The sequence below is a fragment of the Oryctolagus cuniculus genome, chromosome 6, assembly GCF_051225735.1.
Source record: "Oryctolagus cuniculus isolate XC-2025 breed Fujian yellow rabbit chromosome 6, ASM5122573v1, whole genome shotgun sequence".
Taxonomy (NCBI): Eukaryota; Metazoa; Chordata; class Mammalia; order Lagomorpha; family Leporidae; genus Oryctolagus; species Oryctolagus cuniculus.
The window spans coordinates 5,752,709-5,780,121 of NC_142872.1; the positions used below are offsets into that span (position 1 = coordinate 5,752,709).

Here is a 27,413-nt window from a genome sequence, read left to right on the forward strand (position 1 = left end):
TCTGCTTTTACTGTAACTAATCTCATACAAGTTGTTGTCCTTTTTCACCTGAACTGTTGCACTGCTTCCTCCCTGGTCTGATGCACCCCTTCTCCTGTCTGTAGTATCCGTTACATTGTAGCGGCGGCCTTTTCCAAAGTGGAATTCTGGTGGTGCTGAGATTCTCCAGAGTTTAATTCTTCGGCCTTTATTTCAGGAGAGACCTAAACCCTTAGTAAGACAACTGGCAATCTGATTTGGGATGCTGGCATTTCGAGCAGAGACTTAACCTGCTGTGCCTCAACACTAGCTCCTATCCCCTTTTCTCTCTCTCTCTTTTTAAAAATATTTATTTATTTACTTGAAAGAGTTACACAGAGAGAGAAGGAGAGGCAGAGAGAGAGAGAAGTCTTCCATCGCTGGTTCACTTCTCAGTTGGCCGCAATGGCCGGAGCTGAGCCAATCCGAAGCCAGGAGCCAGGAGCTTCTTCCGGGTCTCCCACGCGGGTGAAGGGGCCCAAGGACTTGGGCCATCTTCTGCTTTCTCACGCCATAGCAGAGAGCTGGATCGGAAGTGGAGCAGTCGGAATACGAAGCGGTGCCCATATGGGATGCTGGCACTGTAGACAATGGCTTTACCTGCTATGCCACAGCTCCGGCCCCCATCCCCTTCTCTTGATGTGGTAAAGTCCCACTATTATATACTACCTAATATTTTTCTCTATAGAACTCTCTCATAGAACATTTTGAAATTCTAATTTTTCATTTATATTCTTGATTGTTGAATTAATGTTTGTCTTTTTTGTTCATTTACTGTAAAGCAGGCAGGAGGTAGCTCTGTTTCTACTTAACATTTGTATTCTTGGTGCCCAACGTGATGCCATAAGTAGATAATACACGCTGTATAAGAAGATAATACATACTGGAAAATAACCAAGAAAAATTAATCATTGTTTTAAATAACAGACAGTTATCTGTTAACAGTTGTCTGTTATAATTATTTGTAAATCAAAGTTACATATATATACATATTTAAAAATTATTTTATTTGAAAGGCAGAGTTACTGAGGAGGGAGAGACACACAGAGAGGGAAATCTGCCATCCGGTGGCTCAGTCCCCATTTGATTGCAACGAAGCCAGGAGCCTGGAACTCCATCCAGGTCTCCCTCCGGAGTGACAGGGCCACAAGCACTTGCGCCATCTTCTGCTGCTTTCCTAAGCGCTTTAGCAGGGAGTGAATCTGAAGTGAACCAGGACTTGAACCAGTGCTCACGGGATACTGGTGTTGCAGGCAGTGGCTTAACCATTGCCACAGTTGTGGCCCCCAAAGTAGTTACATGCATATATATGTATATACACACACAAACACATACATACACACACACAAACATATATACATACATATATATATATATTTTAAAGATTTATTCTTTCCTTTGAAAGGCAGAGTTACAGAGAGGTAGAGGCAGAGAGAGAGACCTTCCATCCACTGGCTCCCTCACCAAATGGCTGCAACGGCCAGAGCTGGACTGATATGAATCCAGGAACCAGGAACTTCCTCCAGGTCTCACATGTAGGTGTAGGGGCCCAAGGTCTTGGGCCATCTTCTGCTGCTTTTCCAGGCATATTAGCAGGGAGCTTGATTGAAAGTGGAGTAGCCGGGACTCAAACTGGTACTCACATGGGATACTGGCACTGCAGGCAGTGGCTTTACCCACTAAGACACAGCCCTGGCCCCAAAAGTTATATTTTTAACGTATGGTATGAAAATCTTAAATTTTAGAACTTTTTTTGGTATACTTAGGTTCATGAGCTTGGGTTCTTGTCTTTATGTAAATTATCTTGATACAAGTAAACTATTTCTATTATTTAGTACAGGGAAGACCATTTGAAGTGAAAGAAATGTTTCTGGAAGATATCTTAAGAACTACTGGATATACAAACAAGGAAATGTTAAAGTACAAAAAGGAAAAGCAGCGAGGTAAGAATTTTACTCAAATACAAAAGAAATTTCTATTGATAGTGACTTTTTGTAGTATTTGGAATATTAAATTATGGAGGTAGAAGTATATTTTTTCTTGTGCATAATTATTATAATGTCCCAGATGTACCCTGGCATTCTGGTTTATGTCCAGAAGTTACAATGTATGGAGAAGAACTGCAAGAGGTTGCCAGAATTGAAGATTTGAGTGTCTGCACCCAGAGGTGGAACCAGCATTTTAAGGGAAGTAGATTGGAGGAAGTAAAAGAGCATGTGAGCAGTGACAGCCTTATCTTTCGTAGAAATGTCAAGGTTTCTAAATCCTGCTTTTGTTAGAGGATTACATGTGTACTTTATTTTTTAATTCACTTGCCAGATGCCTGCAGTGGTGGGAGTGGGGTGGGGTATGAGGGGTGGCCCAAACTGGAAACTGAGAGTTGGGAATGCTAAACAGGCTTCCTGTGGGAGTGGTGGGAATCCAGCTACAAGAGACATCACCTGCTGCCTCCCAAAGACCACTGGCCGGAAGCTGGAATCAGCAGCTGGACTGGCCATTGAATTTGGGCACTCCAATATCGGACATAGGTGTTTTAACTGGTGTCTTAACTCCCTGCATCTGTACTTTGAGAGTGTCATTATTTAAAATGTCTTTTATTGGCTTATCCTGTGTCTCAGCTTTTATTTATTTATTCATATTTAAAGATTTTATTTATTTATTTGAGAGGTAGAGTTACAGACAGAGAGAAAGGTCTTCCATCTGCTGGTTCACTCCCTAGATGGCTGCAACAGCCAGAGATGAGCCAGTCCGAAGCCAGGAGCCAGGAGATTCCTCCAGATCTCTTACATGGGTGCGAGGGCCCAAACATTTGGGCCATCTTTACTGATTTCCCAGACCATAGCAAAGAGCTGCATTGGAAGAGGAACAGTTGGGACATGAGCTGGCGCCCATATGGGATACGGGTGCCACTGGCAGAGGCTTAGCCCACTAGGCCAAAGCACCAGCCCCTGTATCTCAGCTTTTAAATTAGGGCTTACATTTCTTTTACTTACCTTGAGCTTCATTATTTATCACAAAAGATGTTTTGATTCTTTTGTTTCCTCTATATGACCTTCCACAAATAAATAATTATTTGGATCCTTCGCTTGAAAAATATAATTAGCAATGCATATTTCACTGGCTAGTGTGGAGTCTCTGATGTGGAAATTATGAAATCTTAGATCTTGAAACTTTTGAAGATGAAAATTGCATATAATTGTTGTATCTCAGACAACTGGCATTGTGGTAGAAGTTCAATAAATGGTTTTCCACAAAGTGATATATGAACGTTAGTACTTGATTTCAACAATACAGATAAAGATTACTTTTAATTCTGGGCTTCTTAGAAGTCACTCCTTACTTCAGGATGAATTAAGGGACAATTTCATGTGTCCTTATGGTTCAGCATAGTATATTTTATTGAATATTCTCAATGTATTTTTAAAAAAGTAACAGCAGAATAAGGCCAACTTAAAGATTCACTTTAATTTTTGAAAATAAGGGAATACTTTTCAAAAAGGAAAGAACTGATACACTTATTTCTTTCTTTGGCGATTAATTTAGAAGAGAAACAACAGACCACACTTACCGAATGGTATTCGGCTCAAGAGAATACTCTCAAGCCTGAGTCTCAGAGGCAGAGAACTGTTCCAAATGTGACTGAGGAGTATGATTTATTGGATGATGGTGGTGATGCTGCCTTTAGCCAGCTGGTAAGACCTCACTGGCTTCACGCTGATACTTTGAGTGAAAATTGTATAGATTAAAGAACATTTTATGAGATTACAATTCTTTATTTCGTAATTGAAGGGTAATTCTTTTAGATTATCCTAGGCTACAACAGATTTTTCCAGAGCAACTTTTCTATGTTTTGGAAAATAATTTTATGACTCTGTGGAAAGGAACTTAATGCAGAGATGCTTGTAGTCTGTTAACAGTTTTTAACAGTTCTGTTGCAACAAATGAGTTATGTAAGTGCTTTAGAAAATACTTCTAAAGAATGTCTAAAAGGTATATTTAGTATGAGGAAGACCCACTGGGTCAGTGAATAGCGTTCTGTCATATAAATCAGTGGTTCTTAAGCACGGCTGCACATTAGATCACCCGAGGAGCTTTATAAGCCCTGTGCGATCTGGGCCCCCAGCACCAGAGATTCTGAGCTGGGGCCTACCATCCGTTTTTAAAAGGTCTAGATGATGCTTCCTCTGATGTCCAGTTGGAAGAGAGAACCAGTGGTGTGTTTGGTCCATTTAGCAACATCTATCAGAAACACATCTATGTGAAGCACAGTTAGTATTGTGACCAGGTCATAGTCCTTTGTTGACAAGCTCATTCTCACCTAAAGGATGAGTGTAAGGACAGGATGTAGTATTGTGAATGATAATGTTTGTGATGAAACGAGAAACTTCTGTGTCGAAACTTTAAATGCTATAATATTATTTGGTGAGTAGCTCTTGTGGCCATTGAACATTCTTTGAATGCCAGTGTTAAGCTGTGAGGTAATTTATAATCACTGCTTTTTTTTTTTTAAAAGACAGAAAAAGATGTGAATTGCCTTGAGCCATGGTTAATAAAGGAAATGGATGCCTGTCTTTCTGATATATGGCTACATAAAGATATTGATGCTTTTGCTCAGGTTTTTCACCTTATTTTAACAGAAAATGTTAGTGGTGAGTTTATTTAATTTCTTTTATTGCTGTTTTAATTCTTCATGGAAGAAGTATAGTTTAATGCAAGATATATGTACTGTATTTTTTGTACATAACAATAATTTATTCTTTTAGATGATTTATTTCATATGAGCAAACAAATCTTGTAGATACCATAGTAGAGTAGATACTGTATTAAATCAGGGGTTTGTAGCCAAGTATCTCCAGAGTATATACATGTGGTATATAAATACATGACCGTTTTTTGCAAGAATGCTTTTATGTATATGTGTTGTGTATATACATATGTTCTGGTCCCCTTGAGGGAAATTGTCTCTTGGATTCTCAAAATTTATTATTTCAAAAAAAGGAAGAATAAGTGGTTAATAACCTTTGTTCTAGATTATTAATTTAGTAAATGAAAAATTATGGTACATCTTTTGTTATATGGGCCCAAGTTCTCCTTCACTTGTATATATTTTATGCCATGTATTGTGTTTTCACTGATGAGTTGCCCTGATTTTAGTAGTTGATTAAGGTAGATATTGGCAACCAGAGGTAAGTGAGAATCCTGAGGCTTCTGTGCAGGAGGCAGGAAGTCAGTTCTGGAAAGGGATTTAGATGTCAGTTAGTCTGTTTCCTCACGTAGACCCTTCAGCGTTCATATCACTATAGCTTTATCGATCACTCCTTCTACAAACATTCTGTTCAGTCGACTTAATGATATTCCACCCTTGGCTTATTTTCTTTTCATTTCCCTGGCTCTAATTTTTGGTTTCCTTTGCAGGAGGCTTCTGTTTTTTTTTTTTTTTTTTTTTTTTTTTTTTTTTTTTTTTTTTTTGACAGGCAGAGTGGACAGTGAGAGAGAGAGACAGAGAGAAAGGTCTTCCTTTGCCGTTGGTTCACCCTCCAATGGCCGCCGCGGCCAGCGCGCTGCGGCCGGCGCACCGCGCTGATCCGATGGCAGGAGCCAGGAGCCAGGTGCTTTTCCTGGTCTCCCATGGGGTGCAGGGCCCAAGCACCTGGGCCATCCTCCACTGCACTCCCTGGCCACAGCAGAGGGCTGGCCTGGAAGAGGGGCAACCGGGACAGAATCCGGCGCCCCGACCGGGACTAGAACCCGGTGTGCCGGCGCCGCTAGGCGGAGGATTAGCCCAGTGAGCCGCGGCGCCGGCCTTTTTTTCTGACTTTTAAATATGAAATCCTTGGCTTTATTTCTATATATTTACTTACTACCTATATATCTCACCTACTCATTTCTTTAAATATCTATCTTAGTTTTATTATTTATTTGTTTGAAAGGCAGAGAGAGAGAGAGAGAGAGAGGCAGACAGACCGAAACAGAGACAGAGATCTTGTACTTATTCTCTCCCCAGATGCCTGTAGCAGTTAGGGCTGGGCAGGCCAAAGCCAGGAGACAGGCACTCAATGCTAGTATTCTGTGTGGGTTCAAGGATCCAAGTGCGTGAACCATCCTTACCTGCTGCCTTCTGTACATTGGCAGAAAGCTGCAATCTAGAGATGGTGCTAGGAGTTGAATCCAGGAGATGTGGGCATTTCAGGCAGTGTCTTAACTGCTGAGCCAAATACCTGTCCTATATGTATCTATCTTAAATGACCCTAATTCCGCTCTCCAGTCCTGACATCCGCATTGCCTTTAATGCCTGTTAGGGTAATAAAGTTGGATATGTCCCAAACAATTTTTGATCCCCTCCACACTAACCTCCTTCAATTACTTTTCCTTTTGTGTTTCCCTTTTCAGTAAGTTGTTAAAGCACTGGAGCGTACATTTGCTCCTCTTTGACTTGGCTGTCACACTCTGCATAAAATTCATGTGCAAATCCTGATGGCTTCACTCGCTGAAATAAATGCTGAATCTGACTACATTGCACTGTCCTGCAAAGCCCAAATTCTTCTTTTGGTCTACAGTAGCAGTCCTTTAACTGCTTCTGTTTTTATGTTATTGTTGTCTGTTCTCCATAGAACAATCAGATTGATCTTTCAAAAATGTTACTGGGAAAATGGTGATGTGGTGCAGTGGGTTAAGCTGCTGCTTGCTATGTGGAATCCCATGCTGGAGTATTGGTTTGAGTCTTGGCTGCTGCACTTCCAAACCAGCTCCTTGCTAATGTTCCTGGGAAAACAGTGGAAGGTGGCCCAAATACTTGGGTCTCTGCCACCTATGTGGGAAAACCTGGTGTGAGTTCTGGGCTCTTGGCATTGGCCTGTCCTGTCCCTGACTGTTGGAGGCATTTGGGGAGTGAACCAGTGAATGGGAGATCTTTCTCTCTCTCTCTTATTCTGCCTTCCAAATAAGATGAAAATAAGCTTTAAAAAAAGTATGATGACAGATAATGAAAGTATGAGTTTATAAATAACAGCAGGATAAGCAGAAATAATGAAAAAGTTTCAGTTTTAGTCCGGTGATTATAAAAGTCCTCTCTGAGAAGAAGGTAGTCTAATTAAGCATTTTGGAAAATATAGCCTGGAATAGTGGAAGATTAAAAGTAAAAAAAAACAACAAAATTATCTCAAACTTTGCTTTGTAAGTTTTGAAGGATTCATTACTAATTATTCATAAAATTAAATTTTTAATTCTCTATGTATTGTCACTTGGTGATCAAGATGACATTTAAATTTAGAAGGACTCTTAAGGATTCTGTGAGTTAATATCTTTCCTTTTCCATTTAAACAACCTTTTGTTTTTTTCTTCTGCCTTGCAGCTAACAGTTTCTGTTGCATCCTTTTTTTTTTTTTTTTTTTTTAAAGATGTATCTTATTTATTTGATAGGCAGAGTGACAGAGAGAGGTAGAGACAGAGAGAGAGGTCTTCCATCCTCTGGTTCACTCCCCAGATGGCTGCAACGGCCGGAGTTGTGCCGATCCAAAGTCAGAAGCCAGGAGCTTCTTCCAGGTCTCACATATGGGTGCAGGGACCCAAGGACTTGGGCCATCTTCTACTGCTTTCCCAGGCCATAGAAGAGAGCTGGATCAGAAGAGGAGCAGTGGGACTAGAACCGGCGCCCATATGGGATGCAGGCGCTTCAGGCCAGGGTGTTAACCCGCTGAGCCACAGCGCCGGCCCCTGTTGCATCCTTTTTATACTGAGGGTGTATTAATAACAGATTTGCTTGAATGATCTGAGTTAGGGGTTAGTTAAATAATGCTATATTGAAAAGTGAAGGAACAAGTCCTGGGTTAATTCTTTATTCAGTTTTACTGTTTAAATTTTTATAAAAACTGAAATGTTTTAATAATTTAAGAATTTGGACATTCAGCAGTTCTGTTTACCTTTTCCTTCTTTCAGTTGACTACAGACACAGTGAGACCAGCGCCACAGCTCTGATGGTTGCTGCAGGACGAGGCTTCACCAGTCAAGTGGAGCAGTTAATTAGCATGGGAGCCAACGTCCACAGCAAAGCGTCAAATGGCTGGTGATTGGAAACTTACCTTCCATCCTTTCTGTGTAGTTCTTGTAGAGCTGCACAGGCCTTTTTTGATTTCTTACATTCGTCTTTATAATAAAAGCTCTTGTGTAATGAGTGCTTGCACGTCACTAATGGCTGAATAAATGGTGATTAGTTTTATAATTTTGAATTTGACAGGATGGCTTTAGATTGGGCTAAACACTTTGGGCAGACTGAAGTTGTGGACCTTCTGGAATCTTACAGGTAAAAGTTCATACTATTTTTAATTAATCCTACTTGTTTTTAAAAATAATCATGTAAATCATAGAATATACAAATATTTGTAGTCTTTGCTAGAATTTCTCTTTTTGTGATTCTAAGTTTTTTTTTTGTGATTTTTTGTTTTTTTTTGTGATTCTCGTGTGGTTTTTTTGTTTGTTTGTTTGTTTTGTTTTTTTAATTTAACAGAGTTAGACAGTGAGAGAGAGAGAGAGACAGAGAGAAAGGTCTTCCTTCTGTTGGTTCATCCCACAAATGGCCGCTATGGCTGGTGCTACGCCAATCCAAAGCCAGGAACCGGGTGCTTGTTCCTGGTCTCCCATGCGGGTGCAGGGGCCCAAGCACTTGGTCCATCCTCCACTGCCTTCCCGGGCCACAGCAGAGAGCTGGCCTGGAAGAGGAGCAACCGGGACAGAATCCGACACCACAATCAGGATTAGAACCTGGGTTGCCGGCGCCACAGGCAGAGAATTAACCAAGTGAGCCAAGGCGCCGCCCCCCCCCCCCCCTTTTTTTTTATATTGTGTTTTATAGTTCTGTTATTTTCAGTTTTGTTTAAAAAAATCAGAAGTTGGGCCGGCGCCGCGGCTCACTAGGCTAATCCTCCGCCTAGTGGCGCCGGGACACCAGGTTCTAGTCCCGGTTGGGGCGCCGGATTCTGTCCCGGTTGCCCCTCTTCCAGGCCAGCTCTCTGCTGTGGCCAGGGAGTGCAGTGGAGGATGGCCCAGGTGCTTGGGCCCTGCACCCCATGGGAGACCAGGAAAAGCACCTGGCTCCTGGCTCCTGCCATCGGATCAGCGCGGTGCGCTGGCCGCAGCACGCCAGCCGCGGCAGCCATTGGAGGGTGAACCAACGGCAAAGGAAGACCTTTCTCTCTGTCTCTCTCTCTCACTGTTCACTCTGCCTGTCAAAAAAATAAAAATAAAAAAACAAAAAAACAAACAGAAGTTAATAGATACAACAAATGCGTTTCTCTCTGAACTTACTCACTAACTCACTAAAATGAAGCAATATTAAAGATATAAACTGACAGAGACAAAGTGAATGGAAGAGGACACGTCAGCTGATGGAAGATGTAGTTAAGTTTTGGATGATAAATAGCTAACAAATCAGTGATAATCAGATCAGCAGGATTAAAAAAACTCACAGTGGTAATGAGAAACGCCTCACTTTTGCTTTAGAATCCTGGAGAGTCATCTGGCTGCCTTTGAAGCAAGCAGTGAAAGAAGGGGCTGGGGGCTGATGTTAGGCACAGTGGGTTAAGCCACTGCGTGGGCTTAGATGCCTGCATTCCATGTGGGAGTGCTGATTCAATCTCTGAAGTTTTACCTCCAGTGCAACTTCCTGGTAATGCACCTGAGAAGGCAGCAGATGGCCCAATTGCTTTGGCTACTGCCATGCGTGTGGGACACCAGGAGGCCCGGCCAAGACCTGGCTGTTGAAGCCATTTGGGAAGTGAACCAGCAGATGAAATATGTCTGTTTCTCTGTCACTGACCTTTCAAAGAAGCAGATACCTCTTAAAGGGGAGAGTGATGCTAAAAAATAGCAGAAAGGGTTGAAATTCTCTCTGATGAGCATTGAGAACTCCAGATCCCCTTCTCCTCGCCATCAGGTGATATCCCTTCCTCACTTTGGTCAGAAATAGGTTTATAAAAAATTAAGCTACAGAGGCTTTGGACTCAGAGTTATTAAATAATTAGCCATGGAGGGTTTGAACGTGGGGTTCCCAGGCACAGTGGAAAAGTAGGGGTAAGGTACCATACAGGGAAAGGATTTTGTGCCCCAGTGTCACATTCCATTCTAGCATCCTATAACTGAATGCCTCATAGATCGACTTCCAGTCCAGCTTCCTGCTAATGCACCTGGGAAGGCAGTAGAAGAGGGCTCAGCTATTTGGGCCCCTTTCACGTGTGTGCTGACTTCTGCCACAGAAATGACTGTTGGGCCATTTGGGGAATGAATCAGCAGATGTCGGATCTCTCTCACGCTCTCTCTCCTTTTCCCTGTGTCACTTTGCCATTCAGTTAAATAAATCTTTAAAAGATTAGGGTTGGCACTGTGACGTAGTAGGCTAAGCCTCTGTCTGTGGTGCCTGCATGCTATATGGGCGCCCATTTGTGTCCTGACTGCTCCTCTTCTGATCCAGTTCTCTGCTTATGGCCCAGGAAAGCCGTGGAAGGTGGCCCAAGTGCTTGGGTCCCTGTGCTCAGGAGACCCAGAGGAGGCCCTAGCCTTGGATTGACCCCGCTGCAGCCATTTCGGCCATTTGAGGAGTGAACCAGAGAATGGAAAACCTTTCTCTCTGTTTCTCCCTCTCTTTATAACTCAGCATCTCAAATAAATGAGAAAATAATAAAGTAAAATAAAATAAAACTTTAAAAATAAGAAAGATTTAAGTGAAAATCTCTAGACTGAAATTTGAAATAGGGTCTGTTCTTTCTACCACCCACTTTACCTTTCCCTGTTAGAATTTCATGTTCTTTTAAAGAAAACTTGAGAATTCTTTCCTGGAAAACTAGACCAGGCCTATTTAGAATTTTAGGTGATTTGTGTTTTCCAAACACAAGATGTGACCATCTTTAAATCAGATGACTCAGTAATATGTACTCACAGAGTTTTTTTTTTTTTTTGATTCTTTACTCTTTAAAAAGGAACAAACTGCTAAGGATTGATCAACAGACGTTTGAGGCGGGAAAACACCCATAATTCAAACGAATCAAACAAAACAAACAGCAGTAGTGACATAAAACCTTGGAAGTAGGATGTAACTAAGGATCAGTGACCAGAAGAAAGCATATCAAAAACCGTAATAGATATTATGTTCCTGAAACAGTCAGTATGCTAGGCGACAGGAGTAGAGCACAGACCTTTGTCCAGATTCCGTCTTCATGGCCCCCAGATCTCCTCTGCTCAGTACCGCAGTCCACCTCTGCACTGTTTATCCTCCTTAGCCTGCTTGACTCTTTTTTGTATTCTTGGAACCTACCACTCTTTGATATATGATGTAATTTGTGTATTTATTGTTTTTGTTGGTTGTCTGTCTCTTCTCCACACTAGAATGTAGTGATCTTGTCTGCTTTGTTCAAGAACAGTGCCTAGATATGAGCACTTGGGCCATCCTCCACTGTACTCCTGGGCCACAGCAGAGAGCTAGACTGGAAGATGAGCAACCGGGACAGAATCCGGTGCTCTGACTGGGACTAGAACCCGGTGTGCTGGCGCCGCAGGCGGAGGATTAGCCTAGTGAGCTGCAGTGCTGGCTGAGTAACCTCATTTTTCATTAGTTAGAGGTTCACAGATAATGACTAATTGATTAAATCAGTAAATAGATACATGTTGCTTAAAAATTTGCCATTAAATACTAAAATGATTAAAGCATTTGAAAAAGTCCTAGTCTGTTATACCTTTTTGAAGAAACATTTATTCTATTTTTTGTTTGAAAGGCAGAGTGAGAGATAGAGGAAGTGACAGAGAGAGAGAAGGATCTTCCGTTCCCTCATTCACTCCCCAAATGGCCACAACAGCTGGTCCTGGGCCAGACCAAAGCCAGGAACCTGGAACTCCATCCAGGTCACCCACGTGGTTGGCAGGGGCCTAAGCAACTGGGCCATCCTCTGCTGTCTTTCCAAGCACATCAGAGGGAGCTAGATCAGAAGCAGAGCAGCAGGGACTCAAACTAGAGCTCCAATATGGGATGCCAGCATTGCAGGCAGTGGCCCAACCCACTATTCCACAACACCAGCCCCTGTTATAACTTTTATGAGACCATTTTTAAATTAACACTATGAATATGTATTTTTCATTATAAAAAATCAGAAAGGCTGTATAGGCACTTTAAAAATCCTGTGACCCCATTCTAATTATCTTTTAAATGATTACAGATTTTGGGATAAATTTATTATGTATTTGAAAGGTAGCTTTACCCTGGCATAACAGGTAAAGCTGCCACCTGCAGTCCTGGCATCTCAAATGGGCGCTGGTTCTGGTCCCGGCAGCTTCACTTCTGATTCAGCTCTCTGCTATAGTCTGAGAAAGCAGTGGAAGATGGTCCAAGTGCTTGGGCCCCTGCACCCACATTGGAGACCCAGAAGAAACTCCAGGCTCTTGGCTTCAGATTGGTGCAGCTCCAGCCATTGCGACCATTTGAAGAGCAAACTGGTGGATGGAAGACCACTCTCTCTCTCTGCCTCTGCCTCTCTGTAACTGTGCGTTTCAAATGAATAAATCTTTAAAAAAAAAAAAAAAGTGATGGAAAGACAGAAAGAGCCAGATATCTTCCATCTACTGGTTAGCTCACCAAATGCCCACAACAATAAATGCATAAAGTATGAAATTGTGTATTTTAATTTTATGAAATGGTAATAATGATAGATCCAGTTACTAATTCTGATAAGGTCGATTTTGTGATCATTTTAATAATCACACTGAGAGCTTGCAATCCTTTTAATGCTAACACTTTGAATGTTTTCTGTATTTTTCTTTTTAAAGATTTATTTTGTTAGAAAGGCAGAGCGACACAGAGAAAGGGCAGAGAGAGAGAGAGAGAGAGAGAGGGAGAGAGATTGATCTTCTGTCTACTGGATTACCATCCAAATGGCTGCAGTGGCCAGGGCTGAGCCAGGTTGAAGCCAAGAGCCTTGGAACTCCATGCTGATCTCCCACATGGGTGTCAGGGGCCCCAGTACCTGGATCATCTGCTGCTGCTTTCCCAGGCACATTAGCAGGGAGCTGGGTCAGAAGAGGAGCAGCCTTGACTTAAGCAAGCAATCTTGATATAGGAAGCCAGGGTTGCGAATGGTGGCTTGATACACTGTGCCACAGTGCCAACCCCTGTTCTTTACCTTCTTTCAGTAGACACTACAGAGTACCAAGTAAAACAATCATCGTGGCTAACTGGACTTTTTTTTTTTTTTGTAAAGATTTATTTATTTGAAAGGCAGAGTGACAGAGAGTAAAGAGAGAGAGAGAAAAAGAGATCAGAGAGAAATAGAGATCTTTCATCTGCTGGATCACTTCCTAAATGGCTACAACAGCTAGAACTGGGCCAGGTTAAAGGCAGGCGCCCCAGCACTTGGGCCATCTTCCACTGCCTTCCCAGGAGCATCAGCAAGAAGCTGCAGTGAAAGTGGGGTAGCTGGGACTGGAACAGTCACTCTGATATGGGATGTTTGCATTGCAAGCTTAACGCATTACATCACAGTGTAGCCCCTGGGTTTTCTTTTTATTCTTTTGGTCGTGATGTTATCAATTGTAATTTCAAATATTTAAAGTTACTCATACACACATATTTAGGTTTATTTAGTTTTTATTTTTAATATTTATTTATTTGAAAGAGTTACACAGAGCGGCCAGCACCATGGCTCACTTGGTTAATCCTCCGCCTGTAGCACCAGCATCCCATATGGGCGCCGGGGTCTAGTCCTGGTTGCTTCTCTTCCAATCCAGCTCTCTGCGGTGGCCTGGGAAGGCAGTGGAGGATGGCCCAAGTGCTTGGGCCCCTGCACCCACATGGGAGACCAGGACGGGGCACCTGGCTCCTGGCTTCGGATTGGCGCAGCGCCGGCCGTAGGGGCTATTTGGGGAGTGAACCAACAGAGGGAAGACCTTTCTCTCTGTCTCTCTTTCTCTCACTGTCTACAACTCTACCTGTCAAATAAATAGTAAAAAAAAAAAAAATAAAAAAAAATAGTTAGAGAGAGAGGAGGAGAGACAGAGAGAGAGAGAGAGAGGTCTTCCATCCGCTGGTTCACTCCCCAATTGGCCGCAGCAGCCGGAGCTGAGCCGATCCGAAGCCAGGAGCCAGGAGCTTCTTCCGGGTCTCCGACGCGTGTGCAGGGGCCCAAGCGCTTGGGCCGTCTTTACTGCTTTCCCAGGCCACAGCAGAGAGCTGGATTGGAAGTGGAGCAGCTGGGACTTGAACTAGCGCCCATATGGGATACCGGCACTGCAGGCGGTGGCTTTACCTGCTAACAGCGGCGGTCCCATAGTTTTAAGTTAAATTTAAAAATTGTTTTAGGAGACTGAGAAATAAGGACAGAGAAAAGGAGACAGAAAGAAATAGAAAAGGCTCGGTTCTCTAAATGCCCGTAACATAGGCTAGTGCTAGGCCAGGCTGAAGCTGGAAGCCAGGAACTGACAAGTCTCATGAGCTGTTATTTGCAGCCTCACAACTTGGGCTTTATTAGGAACAGAGCCAGAACTTGAACCTAGGTGCTAGTGGGTATCCCAGGCCAAACACCTGCCTCAAAAAGCTAAAGTTTGCTACATAATCTGTAATTGATATCTAAAGTTTATATGTTTAAGCAAAGAATATGTCTTCTAATTTCATCTATGAAAGAGTAATAAACAAGAAACTTAGAGTGTTTTACAATAGATTTTGAAATTCAAGTGTAAAGTTGCCTAAGTTTAATATTTTCCCTATTGAAAACAGACATTATTTTTCTGGCAAGCTCTTTAAGAGAGGTTAGGAAAAAAAAAGAAAGAGAGAGGTTAGGCAGAACTGAAGTTAGAAATCTTGTGGAGCTTTTAAATTATGCTATTGATAATTACTGATGGTAACAGTAGTTCATACTTTTACATACAGGATGGAGAAGCAAGGTGTTTATTTTAGCAATGTTTTATTTTCTTTTAGAGACAGAGAGGAGATAAAGAGAGCTTCCAGTTTACTCCCCAAATGCCTGCAATAGCCAAGGCTGAGCCAGGCCAAAACTGGGAGCAGAAAAACTAAATTTAGGTGTCCCACTGGCTGGCAGGGACCTACCTATTTGAGCATCACCTGTTGAGCCCCAGGGTGCACACTAGCAGGAAGTTAGTGAGGACAGAGCTGGGATTCAAACTGGGTACTCCAACCTGTGGCTGAACTGCTAGACCAAAACACCCGGCCTTTTTTAGAAATTTATGCTGATTCTGGCTTTTGGAAAGATAGCATAATCAACCTACATTTCATATAGAATTAGTTAGTAAACAGCCCTATTAAGCTAGTGTCTATAGAGTTTTTAATGTAACTTATCCATCAGAGTCTAGTTCATAATAGTGAATAATTAGGAACAACCTATTAAAATATAAATGAAAACACAAAGTTTTTGTTTTTAAATAATTCTATTGAGATAGAATTCATATACCTTAAACTTTGCCAGTTTCAATGTACAGTCTGATGGTTTTTCATATGTTCAGTCTTGGGCGCTGTCACCACAATCTGCAAGCCTCTATCCGTTAGCAGTCATTCCCCTTTCCCCCACATCTCCCAGCCGTAAGCCAACGACTAACCTACCGCCTGTCTGTCTAGGTTTGTGTTTTCTGGACATGTCGTGTCAGTGGAATTGCATTACATGTGATCTTTGTGGCTGTCTTTCACTTACGACAACATTTTCAAGATCCACCTGTATTGTAGCATTCTTTTTGTGACTGAGTAAAAAATACTCCAGTCTGTGGATATACCACAGATTGTATGTTTGTGAACTGATGAACATTTGGGCAGTTCCCACTTTTTAACTATTAGGGATAATTCTGATATGAACATTTGTATACAAAATTTTTCTAACTGGCAGATATTTGTGGATTCTGGTGGTGTTTTTGTTTTTCATTTAATTTGTTATAAAGGAGAGGATTGCCAGGGCATATGGTAACACTGTGCTTAACCTTTTGAGGAGCTGCTGTATTGTTTCCAAAGTAGGTGCACCATTTTTACACATCCCTCCCCAAGGACTGTATGAGAATTCCTATTTCTCTACATCTTCTGCAACGCTTGTGACTATCTGTCTTTTTAGTTGTAGCCATCCTAGTCCATGTGAAATGGTATTTCATTCTGATTTTGATTTGTGTTCCTTGATGACTACTGATAATGATCATCTACTCATGTTTTGATAGGTCATTTGTCTATTTTCTTTGGATAAATGTGTTCAAGTTGTGTTTTTTTAAAAGCACTCATTGCCAAGTTTTACTTTGAATAGCATACTAGAGGCAAAAACATATTATAGCTATGCCATTGTCACTTACCTTCCTTAAGATATATTGGAAATTTGACAAAGGACAAAATAGGAATTACTGACCTTTAAGAGTTAATCTTTTTAGTGAAAATAGACCTGGCCTTTTATTTATTTATCTATTTTTTAAGTGCTTCATTGGAATTTGGAAATCTGGATGAAAGTTCTCTGGTTCAAACCAATGGAAATGACCTCAGTGCAGAAGACAGAGAACTCCTGAAAGCTTATCATCATAGTTTTGATGATGAAAAGGTAGACTTGGATTTAATCATGCATCTTCTGTACAATATCTGCCATAGTTGTGATGCTGGTAAGTATTTTCTGAAAGGGCTGGAACAAAAGCTATATTCTGATTTTTTTTTTTTTTTTTTGACAGGCAGAGTTAGACAGTGAGAGAGAGAGAGAGACAGAGAGAAAGGTCTTCCTTCTTTGGTTCATTCCCCAAATGGCCACTATGGCCGGCGCTGTGCCAATCTGAAGCCAGGAGCCAGATGCCTCCTCCTGGTCTCCCATGCAGGTGCAGCGCACAAGCACTTGGGCCATCCTCCACTGCCTTCCTGGGCCACAGCAGAGAGCTGGACTGGAAGAGGAGCAACTGGGACAGAATCCTGCGCCCCAACCGGGACTAGAACCCGGGGTGCTGGCGCCTCAGGCAGAAGATTAGCCAAGTGAGCCACAGCGCTGGCCTATATTCTGATTTAAAAACTAATATTTTGATTGTACACATTTTATATAATTTCACTGATAATGTTTATGACAGTTTACCATCACCTAAGACTTAAGATAGAGTTCCTTATAATTAGTTCTCTTGATTGTCTCTGATTTCACAGAGAAATTTAATATTTAAAAAATATTCTTCCCCAAGGTGCAGTATTAATTTTCCTACCTGGATATGATGAAATTGTTGGACTGAGGGATCGTATTCTCTTTGATGACAAACGATTTGCTGACAATACACATAGGTAAAAGTTAAAACTTTATATATGTTGTTGAAGACAGTGGAAAGGTACTATAGTATATATTTTTCTTTGAATTTTTAACAGATATCAAGTCTTTATGCTTCATTCAAATATGCAAACATCTGATCAGAAGAAGGTATTAAAAAACCCACCAGCAGGTGTTCGAAAAATAGTAAGTGTCATAAAATCTTTGCATATTTTTAGTCATTGGTTCTATTTTAATATTAATTATAAAATTATATCTTGTAGATCCTTTCCACCAACATTGCTGAAACCAGCATCACGGTTAATGATGTTGTCTTTGTTATTGATTCTGGCAAGGTAAAAGAGGTATGTATGGATAAGTTATATTTTTACTTAAATGAGGAAGGTTCAGTTCCAGTACAACAACTGCTTGTCTATAAGCAGAATTCACTTTTTTTTAATAAAACATTTATTTTATTTGAAAGGCAGAGTTACACACACACACACACACATACAGAGAAAGAGAGAGAGAGAGAGAGATCCATCCATCCACTGGTTCACTCCCTAAAGGCCAGGGCTAGGCCAGGCTGAAGCCAGGAGCCAGGCGCTTCCTCCTGATCTCCCACGTGAGTGCAAGGACCCTAGCACTTGGGCCACCCTCTGCTGCTTTCCCAGGCACATTAGCGGGAGCTGGATCAGAAATGGAGTAGCTGGGACATGAACTGGTGCACACATGGGATGCTGGTGTTGCAGGCGCCAGCTTTACCCGTTATGCCACAATGCCGGCTGCAGAATTCACTGTTTTAGAGACATTTCTTTTTCTAGATAAATTTAACTTAGCAAATGTTGATTTCATTGTAGGAAATATTCTACCGTAAATAGTTCAGTATATAGGATTTCTTTTGTTATTTTAATAAAGTGTGCAAAAATTTAGCTTTTGCTCACTAAATAATATGAAAAAGTAAGGGATTTGACTAGTTACATTGAAAATTGTGCCACACAGTGTGGGAATTCAATTACATGTATATTTTAAAGTTTTTATTTAGTTATTTGAAAGGCAGAGTGACAGAGAGGGAGACAGACAGACATCTTCTGTTCACTTGTTCAGTCCCCAAATGCCTACAACAGCCAGGGTTGTCATGAATCCAGGAGCCTAGAACCTAATGTGTATCTTTTTTTTTTTTTTTTTTTTTTTCTGACAGGCAGAGTGGACAGTGAGAGAGAGAGAGACAGAGAGAAAGGTCTTCCTTTGCTGTTGGTTCACCCTCCAATTGCCGCTGTGGCCGGCACACCGCGCCAATCCGAAGGCAGAAGCCAGGTGCTTCTCCTGGTCTCCCATGGGGTGCAGGGCCCAAGCACTTGGGCCATCCTCCACTGCACTCCCTGGCCACAGCAGAGAGCTGGCCTGGAAGAGGGGCAACCGGGACAGAATCCGGCGCCCCAACTGGGACTAGAACCCGGTGTGCCGGCACTGCTAGGTGGGGGATTAGTCTATTGAGCCGCAGCGCCGGCCTAATATGTATCTTCCATGTAGGTTACAGGAACCCAAGTACTTGGGCCATCATCTGCTGCCTCTCAGGCATTAACACAAACTGGATTGGAAGCAAAGTAGGCAAGACTTGGACCAGCACTCCAGTATGGGATTTGGGCATCCTAATTAGCAGTTTCAATTGCTGTGTCACAATGTCCACCATAGATTATTTCGTATTTTGTGTGTTTTCTTGCTAGTGTGGATGCAGACTATGTCTATGTTGTTCATATCCCTAGTGCCTCACAAATAGTAAGTATTCATAAAATATTGAGAGAACTATGCTGGGGGCCAGTGTTGTAGCATAGCAGATAAAGCTACCGCCTGTGATGCTGGCATCCCTTATGTATACCAGATTGAGTCCCGGATGCTCCACTTCCAGTTCTCCCTGCTAATGCACCTAGGAAAGCAGCAGTACATGGCCCAAGTGCTTGGGCCCTTGCCTGGCCCAGCTGGGGCTGTTGCAGCACTTGGGAAATCCCGAAGAAGTTCCTGCTCCTGGCTCCTGCCTGGCCCAGCCCCGGCCATTGTAGCCATTTGGGGAGTGAACCAAGAGATGGAAGAGCTCTCTCCCTCTTTTCCCCCTCTCTGTAACTCTGACTTTCAAATAAATAAATCCTAAAACCAAACAAAAAAACCCTAGAACTGTGCTGAAGGAAGCAAATACATAAGCTAGGTGTCAAGAGTTTGTAGCTAAGCAGTAAAATAGGATTCCCCACCTGTACTCTTTGACGTATTATATTGCTGCTTTCATACTACAGTTTGAAAGATTTGAGTAATTGCAATTAAGGCACTCTCTAAGCCCAAAATACTTGCTAATTGCCCCATTACAAAAACAATTTACCAACCCTTGATATAAATAAAAGGCAGTGTTTATTTCTCTTCAGTATTGGAATGTCCAGAAATTCTCAGTGCCCCTTTTTTAAAAAAGATTTATTTATTTATTTGAAAGTCAGAGTTACATAGAGAGAAGAGAGGCAAAGAAAGAGAGAGGTCTTTCATCCTATGGTTCACCCCCCAGATGGCCGCAATGGCCGGAGCTGCACCAATCCGAAGCCAGGAGCTTCTTCCGGGTCTCCCATGTGGGTGCAGGGGCTCAAGCAGTTGGGCCATCTTCTACTGCTTTCCCAGGCCACAGCAGAGAGCTGGATTGGAAGAGGAGCGGTCCGGACTAGAACTGGTGCCCATATGGTATGCTGGTGCTTCAGGCCAGGGTGTTAACCCGCTGGGCCACAGCACCGGCCCCAACCCCTAACTTTTGATCTGTCCATTCACAAAGGAGGAAAAAAATGATAGAAGTAATTGATTTATCCAAGGGGAGAGATACTATTCATGTTGTGGAAAACAGTATATTTCTTGTTTAGTGGATATAAATCATCATTTTAATGTGAAAAATGAATTGCTTTGTAAGGTCAATGTAACTTTTAGGAATATCTTACAGAGGATCTAATTTTTGAATAAAATATGATCATGCTCATTACAGCTGGATACTATAAAAGAGGGATACTTTTTTTGGTAATAAGACAGTAGTGAATATAATCACTAATTCTCTGATTGGTGAGCTAACGAGGATTCAGGTTTTATTTCTCTAAAATGATATAGTGCTGATGAAAGAAATTTTGAATATCTTAGATGTTAATTCCTTTATGTATTAATTATCTAGTAAAGCACAGTTTAAGCATGGTGGTAGTGCCAAAAGTCATTTTCTGTACAAAAATGACAAGTGTGGTGTTTTATATAAAACTAAATAAGCAATATATTTTTTAAGTTCTTTAATTAAACTATTATGAGAATACATTTTATTTGCTCAGTGTAGTTATTTTATAAAGAAAAAAGTTATAGAGGATTGAAGTATATGTTCTGTTAGGAATGTATTCATTTACAATACTTTTCTACAGATTTTCATTTTAGATCCATTAAGGAAGTGTGGGGGTACTAATGGGTCTTTATAGTTTTTCCTTTATGACATTCAGGCTAGGCTAACTTCATTAATAGTCTACCATCAGGTAAAGTAGAAGAGTTTAAAAATTCCTTGCTTTGGGATAAGATTAGTTTAGTGATTGTTGTTATCCTCACTTTTTCAGGTCAGCTCCCTGAAAAGTGTTTCAGAAATGTCCTTCCGTGGTCTCTCCTGTTCCCCACAATGGTGTGAATCTGGTAGAAATGTGACCTCAGAAGAACCGGTCACTTCTCTTCTGGTCTTGACCTCTGATGAGAACTGCCTGCCATTTCCCAGCTGTGGCTGGCACAGCAGATAGCTCAGCAAAGCACAGAATGGGGACGTTTTGTAGCTCTGTTAGTTTTATTTTACTTTTTTTTTACTTACAATTTTTATTACCAAAAAATCTAGATTTTAAAAAATCAGTACTCTTTTGTAATCAAGAGGGGTTTTGAATTAAACTTGACCTGTTAAAATATGTTGATGACAGGGGTCCACATCGTGGTGCAGTGTATTAAGCTACTAGTTGTGAAGCTGGCATCCCATATCTGAGTGCTGGTTCAAGTGCCGACTGTTCTGCTTCCCATCCAGCTCTCTGCTAGTGTTCCTAGGAAGGCAGGAGAGTATGGCCCAAGTACCTGGGTCTCTGCCACCCATTGAGAGACCCAGATGGAGCTCCTGGCCTCTGGCTTCGGCCTGGCCCAGACCTGATATTTGGCGGCCATTTGGGGAATGAACCAGCAGATGGAAGATGCCTCTCTCTCTCTGTCTCTCCTTTTTTCTTTGTTGATCTGCCTGCCTTTCAGATGAATAGATCTTTTAAAAACATGTTGATAGCATTTTTTTGGTATTTCCTCTAAAATACTTTCTATGCTTTAACACAAAAATGATTTAAATATTACAGAAATCCTTTGATGCACTGAATTTTGTTACAATGTTAAAAATGGTATGGATTTCCAAAGCTAGTGCCATACAGCGAAAAGGCAGGTAATGTATCTTTAATTTGTATTCTTTTAATTGCTTATAAAATGGAAACATCTTCATGTATTTCATTGTATATTCTATGTTCTATAAAATATTAGTTTTCATGTTAGCTTTAATTTTTATTATTTTTGCAAAGTGGATTCTTTTAATACTTTTATTTACTTTATTTATTTATTTATTTTTTTGACAGGCAGAGTGGACAGTGAGAGAGAGAGACAGAGAGAAAGGTCTTCCTTTTTGCCGTTGGTTCACCCTCCAATGGCCGCCACAGCTGGCGCGCTGTGGCCGGCGCACCGCGCTGCTCTGATGGCAGGAGCCAGGTGCTTCTCCTGGTCTCCCATGGGGTGCAGGGCCCAAGGACTTGGGCCATCCTCCACTGCACTCCCTGGCCACAGCAGAGAGCTGGCCTGGAAAAGGGGCAACCGGGACAGAATCCGGCGCCCTGACCGGGACTAGAACCCGGTGTGCCGGCGCCGCAAGGCGGAGGATTAGCCTAGTAAGCCGCGGCGCCGGCCTATTTTAATACTTTTTTAAAAAGTTTTAAGCTTTTTATTCAGTGAGAGAAATGTGCAGGAAAATGAGGGCTTTATTTAGGGGAGGAGGGGAAATCTAGAGGCTAAGTTGGATTGGATCCATACCAAGCAGAGAGCAGGCCAGGAGCGAGCCAAGTGGAACAAGCATATGGTTTTGAGCAGCCGCATGTAGCTTAATGCCAATACTTTCTTACAGGTCAAATTTAGATTATAATTAAAAACCCAATAATCTACCCTAAGAAGATTTAAGAAGTTTAAAAAACAAAAGTAAAGGTTCTAAACCTTTGAAATATAGGATAAAGTACTAATATGTTTTTATATTAAGAAAACTGTTTAAAATCAAATAATAATCCAATAAAAACAATAATCCAATTCAGATGGATAAAGGGCATAAATGGGCAGTTAACCAAAATGTGTTAACAAAAATGTGTTTATGTCCTGTTAATACACTAACCTCACGTGTGCTCTCATAAATACCAGAATTAATGCGAGTGAAGCAATTCTTTTGATTGTCAGGTTGGTGTTGATCACAGTGTTTCACAGTACACACAACATAGTGGCAAAAATATGGGCTAGTAGGCTTTCATATTTTGCTGATGGCAGTGTAGATTGATTGACTTCTTTAGAGGGTAATTTTAACTTTTTTAAAGCCCAGAACTACCATTTGATTGTTGATTCCATTTCTCATAATTTGTCCTGGTTATACTTGCACAAATGCACAAAGATGTATGTTTAAGAATGTTCTCTGCAGCATTGTTTTTTGTAATAATTACAGCTGTGGGAATGGTGTGGTGTTCATCAGCAGGGATGTGATTAAATAAGTTGTATTGTGACCTACAGTGGCCTATGAGGCACCTGTTAGAAGGGAAGATGTAGAGCTGCGTGTTTTTATTCGGAATGGATTTTCGGGATGTATTGGTAAAAGTAAGGTACTGAACACACATTTGGGAGTCTCTTGTGAAAAAATAGGGGTATGTGTGTGTGTACGTACTCAGATACAAATACAGTGCGAAGTTTGGGAGACACATTAAAAACTGAGTTTGATTACTCTGAGAAAGGGGATTTGTTGGGCTCTTGGGAGAAGATACTGTATTCATTTTATGTTTTGTTTGTAGTTACTAATTTTACTATGTGATTTGTATTATGGATGATAAAGGTCAGAAATTATGGAAGTTTTGTCATTTTTTCAACAACCATGTGTTGAAAACCTTTATTCTGCAAGTAATTAATAAACTATAGCTGATGGGTGAGGTTTAAGTGGGGGCAAATGTTACACTTCATGTTGGGGTTCAGTAATTAAGCAATTACAGTGCTTTGTGATCTGTGCTACAGCTGGATAATGCTTCTAGAGTGTTAGCATCGATTCTGAGATATGAATCAAGAAGAATTGTAGAAGATTGTAGAAGGGCATTTCTGAGGGGCACAGAAGAATGGCAAATGCCTGCGATAGGAGTGAGCAGGAGAGTTTTTTATTGCAGTTTATTTTAGTGAAGAATAGTGAAAGATGAGCTGAAAGTTCGGGAGCAGACCTATGGATCATTTTTTCTTCCTGTCTCTTTTTCAAATATGAAAAAGAGGGGATAGATGACATGACTATAGCATTCTTTAAGGTTTTTAGAGAATGGATTAGTAGAGACAAATGATGGTGGGAGGACCCAGCAGAAGCGCTCTCGCTCGCTGTCTCTCTCTCTCCCCCCCCCTGCTCTCTTTTTGGTAAGATTTATCTATCTATTTATTTATTAAGATTTACTTATTTATTTGAAAGTCAGAGTTTCACAGAGAGAGGAGAGGCAGAGAGAGAGAGAGAGAGAGAGAGAGAGAGAGAGAGAGAGGTGTCTTCCATCCAATGGTTCACTCCCCAGTTGGCAGCAATGGCCGGAGCTGCGCCGATCTAAAGCCAGGACCCAGGAGCTTCTTCCAGGTCTCCCATGTGGGTGTAGGGGCCCTCTTCTACTGCTTTCCCAGGCCATAGCAGAGAGCTGGATTGGAAGTGGAGCAGCTGGGTCTTGAACTGGCGCCCATATGGGATGCAGGTGCTTCAGGCCAGGGCATTAACCTGCTGTGCCACAGTGACGGCCCCAAGATTTATTTATTTTAAAGGCAGAGTTATGGAGAGGCAGAGAAAGAGAGATCTTCCATCCACTGGTGCACTCCCCAAATAGCGGCATTGGCCAAAGCTGGACGTATCTGAACCCAGGAGCTTCTTCCTGGTCTCCCACATGGGTGCTGGGGCCCAAGGACTTGGACCATCTTCCACTGCTTTCCCATTAGCACATTAGCAGGGGGTTGGATCAGAAGTGGAGCAGCCGGGACTCGAACCAGCACCCATATGGGATGCCTGCCCTGCAGGTGGCGGCTTTACCTGCTATGCCCTGGCCCCAGCAGAAGTTCTTCCATTAAAATTTTCTTTTACATAGCAGAGAGTTGAGAGTAACATACATTGTTAGAACAGTGGTGGAAATAAAGTAGATAATTGATTCAAAAGATATTAGTGTAATACTGGTGATAGATTATATATCCATGGCTTGGGAATCATGGATGTCATCCAGATTTCTGTCTTAGAGAATTGGATGGTGGTACAGTGTCACACAGGGATAATGGGAAGTACTTAAGTTAAGGAGAAGGATTAACTTGATTGTGTTGAGATTGAGTTGATTGTGGAAAATCCAAGTAGAGCTGCCTAAGTTATGTTTCCTCTCTGGCTTCTGAACTCTCTGAGGTTCCGGATAGTCCTATATCCCTGTCACTCGGAATATGCATCCCTGACTTGCTTTACAGTGACATGGCTGATATTTTTCTGCTGCTTCCCATAATATAATGGGATAATTGGTTTTCCCTTAAAGTTGTATAATGCGTGAGTCTGAACACAGTGCTTGATATCAGCTCAGTAAAATTGTTTGAATTTGAATTTCCAAGCATTTATCTGTGATTTTCTTTTTACTTGATTTCATATCTAATGTGTTTTGATTTGTACCATAACACTAGAAGGCATATCAGGTAAGTGTCATTTATTATCTAGTCTATAAATGAATTGAGTTGCAGACAAGTGAATTGCATTCTAAAAGGATTCGGAGAGGAAAAGTAAGGATTCTGACTCAAATGTCTTGATTCTTGTTCATTTCGCTGTCTTCTAAATCACATTGCTTTTGTAGTTTGTTTATTACAGACTTTATTCTTTTTTTGAATCTTAATTATGTATTTTGTTTTTAAGAGCTGGGCGTTGTAGACCTGGAATTTGTTTTCGTCTGTTCAGTAGGCTCCGATTCCAGAATATGTTGGAATTTCAGACCCCAGAACTTTTGAGAATGCCATTACAGGTAGAAATTTATTTAATTGTAAAAGTCATTTTCTTGTGGATGAGGGAGATGAGGGGCCATTTCAGCATGATAGCAATTGGACTTTAAACAAATCAATTTAGGAAATGCATATTTAGTGCAGTAGTTAAGATGCCTGTGCACCAGAATGGAGTACATGGATACCTGGCTCTGGCTCCTGCTTCCAACTTCCTGCTAATGCAGATCTTGGGAGACAATGGTAATGGCTCAAGTAATTGGGTTCCTGCTACCCTTGTGGGAGAACTGGATTGGGTACCTGGCTCCTAGCTTTGACTTGAGCCAGTCCCAGCTGTTGCACGCATTTAGAGAGGAAGCTGGTGGAGGGGAGAATTCTCTCTCTCTCTTTCTCTTTCTACCTCTCAAAAGAATTAAAAACAATTTATAACATTAATTTATGAAGCAAAATTGTAAAATATATATTATGGACGATGGTTATGTCTATAACAAAAAATCTATACAAGACACATTGATTCACAAACTTTGAAAATTTTAAAGACTTATTTGAGGCTGGTGCCGCGGCTCACTAGGCTAATCCTCCGCCTTGCGGCACTGGCACACCAGGTTCTAGTCCCGGTCGGGGCGCCGGATTCTGTCCCGGTTGCCCCTCTTCCAGGCCAGCTCTCTGCTGTGGCCAGGGAGTGCAGTGGAGGATGGCCCAAGTACTTGGGTCCTGTACCCCATGGGAGACCAAGATGAGTACCTGGCTCCTGCCTTAGGATCAGCGCGGTGCACCGGCCGCAGCGGCCGTTGGAGGGTGAACCAGCGGCAAAGGAAGACCTTTCTCTCTGTCTCTCTCTCACTGTCCACTCTGCCTGTCAAAAAAAAAAAAAAAAAGAAAAGAAAAGAAAAGAAAAGACTTATTTGAGTATATTTAAATTGTGCTGCCCTCTTTAATGTGACGTTTTAGGAGACAGCTACGTTGTTTTGCCTTTCATGTCCTCAATAGGATTGGAAAATAAAGTACTAGGTCTGCAGAACAATGTAAACCTCAGTGTAAGATGCTGAAGTTACTTTGATAGTTTTGGAACTGAGTTCATTAAATTTCCTGTCTTTACTGACTGTTTTCCTTTATGTTTTCTGACTTCATGGCCATATACTGCAGTTTCTAGGGAAAGCTACCAGAAATGCATTAATTTGATTGATTCTTCAGTGTTTTGGGCTAGATGCTAACTTCCAAACCTTTAAAGAGATGCAGAATCATGTTTTTGACATCCACATCCTACAAAGATCTCTTACTTCCCCATGCCTATGGCAGTTTTATTTTTTTTTTTTAAGATTTATTTTATTTATTTGAAAGACAGAGTTGCAGAGACAGGTACAGACCAAGAGAGAGATCTTCCATCTGCTGGTTCACTCTCCAGATGGCCACAATGGCCAGAGCTGCACCAATCCAAAGCCAGGAACCAGGAGCTTCTTCTGGGTCTCCCAGCGGGTGCAGGGGCCTAAGGATCTGGGCCATCTTCCACTGCTCTCCCAGGCCATAGCAGAGAGCTGGATCGGAAGTGGAGCAGCCAGGACTAGAACCGGCGCCCATATGGGAGGCAGGCGCTTCAGGCCAGGGTGTTAACTTGCTGCACCACAGCGCCGGCCCCCAGCCTGTGGCAATTTTCTGTCCCTCCTGGGATAAAATCCAGAATTTTTTTTCTGAAGATTTATTTTATTTATTTGGAAGTCAGAGTTACAGAAAAGGAGAGGCAGAGGTAGAGAGGTAGAAAGATAGAGAGAGAGGGAGAGAGAGAGAGAGAGAGAGAGAGAGTGAGTTTCCAACTGGTTCATTCCCCTAATGGCCACAACAGCCAGAGCTGGGTCAGGCTGAGGCCAGGGGCCAGAGGCTTCTTCTGGGTCTCCCGTGTGG

The 27,413-nt window shown here is 41.8% G+C and overlaps 1 protein-coding gene across 2 annotated transcripts in view; it reads left to right on the forward strand.

The window, feature by feature from the left end:
- Window positions 1-27,413, forward strand: part of YTHDC2 (YTH N6-methyladenosine RNA binding protein C2) — a 92,556-nt gene that overhangs the window by 34,327 nt on the left and 30,816 nt on the right. For both annotated transcript variants that reach the window (XR_016235034.1, XM_051834534.3), the window contains exons 8-18: window positions 1,854-1,961; window positions 3,562-3,710; window positions 4,532-4,667; window positions 7,954-8,080; window positions 8,252-8,317; window positions 16,448-16,626; window positions 17,182-17,278; window positions 17,360-17,447; window positions 17,525-17,605; window positions 21,611-21,693; window positions 25,435-25,540. Coding sequence is in view for 1 of the 2 variants with exons in the window: in XM_051834534.3 (XP_051690494.1) it covers window positions 1,854-1,961; window positions 3,562-3,710; window positions 4,532-4,667; window positions 7,954-8,080; window positions 8,252-8,317; window positions 16,448-16,626; window positions 17,182-17,278; window positions 17,360-17,447; window positions 17,525-17,605; window positions 21,611-21,693; window positions 25,435-25,540 (1,220 nt within the window). In the remaining variant the exon portion in view is untranslated. The remainder of the gene's footprint in view (window positions 1-1,853; window positions 1,962-3,561; window positions 3,711-4,531; window positions 4,668-7,953; window positions 8,081-8,251; window positions 8,318-16,447; window positions 16,627-17,181; window positions 17,279-17,359; window positions 17,448-17,524; window positions 17,606-21,610; window positions 21,694-25,434; window positions 25,541-27,413) is intronic.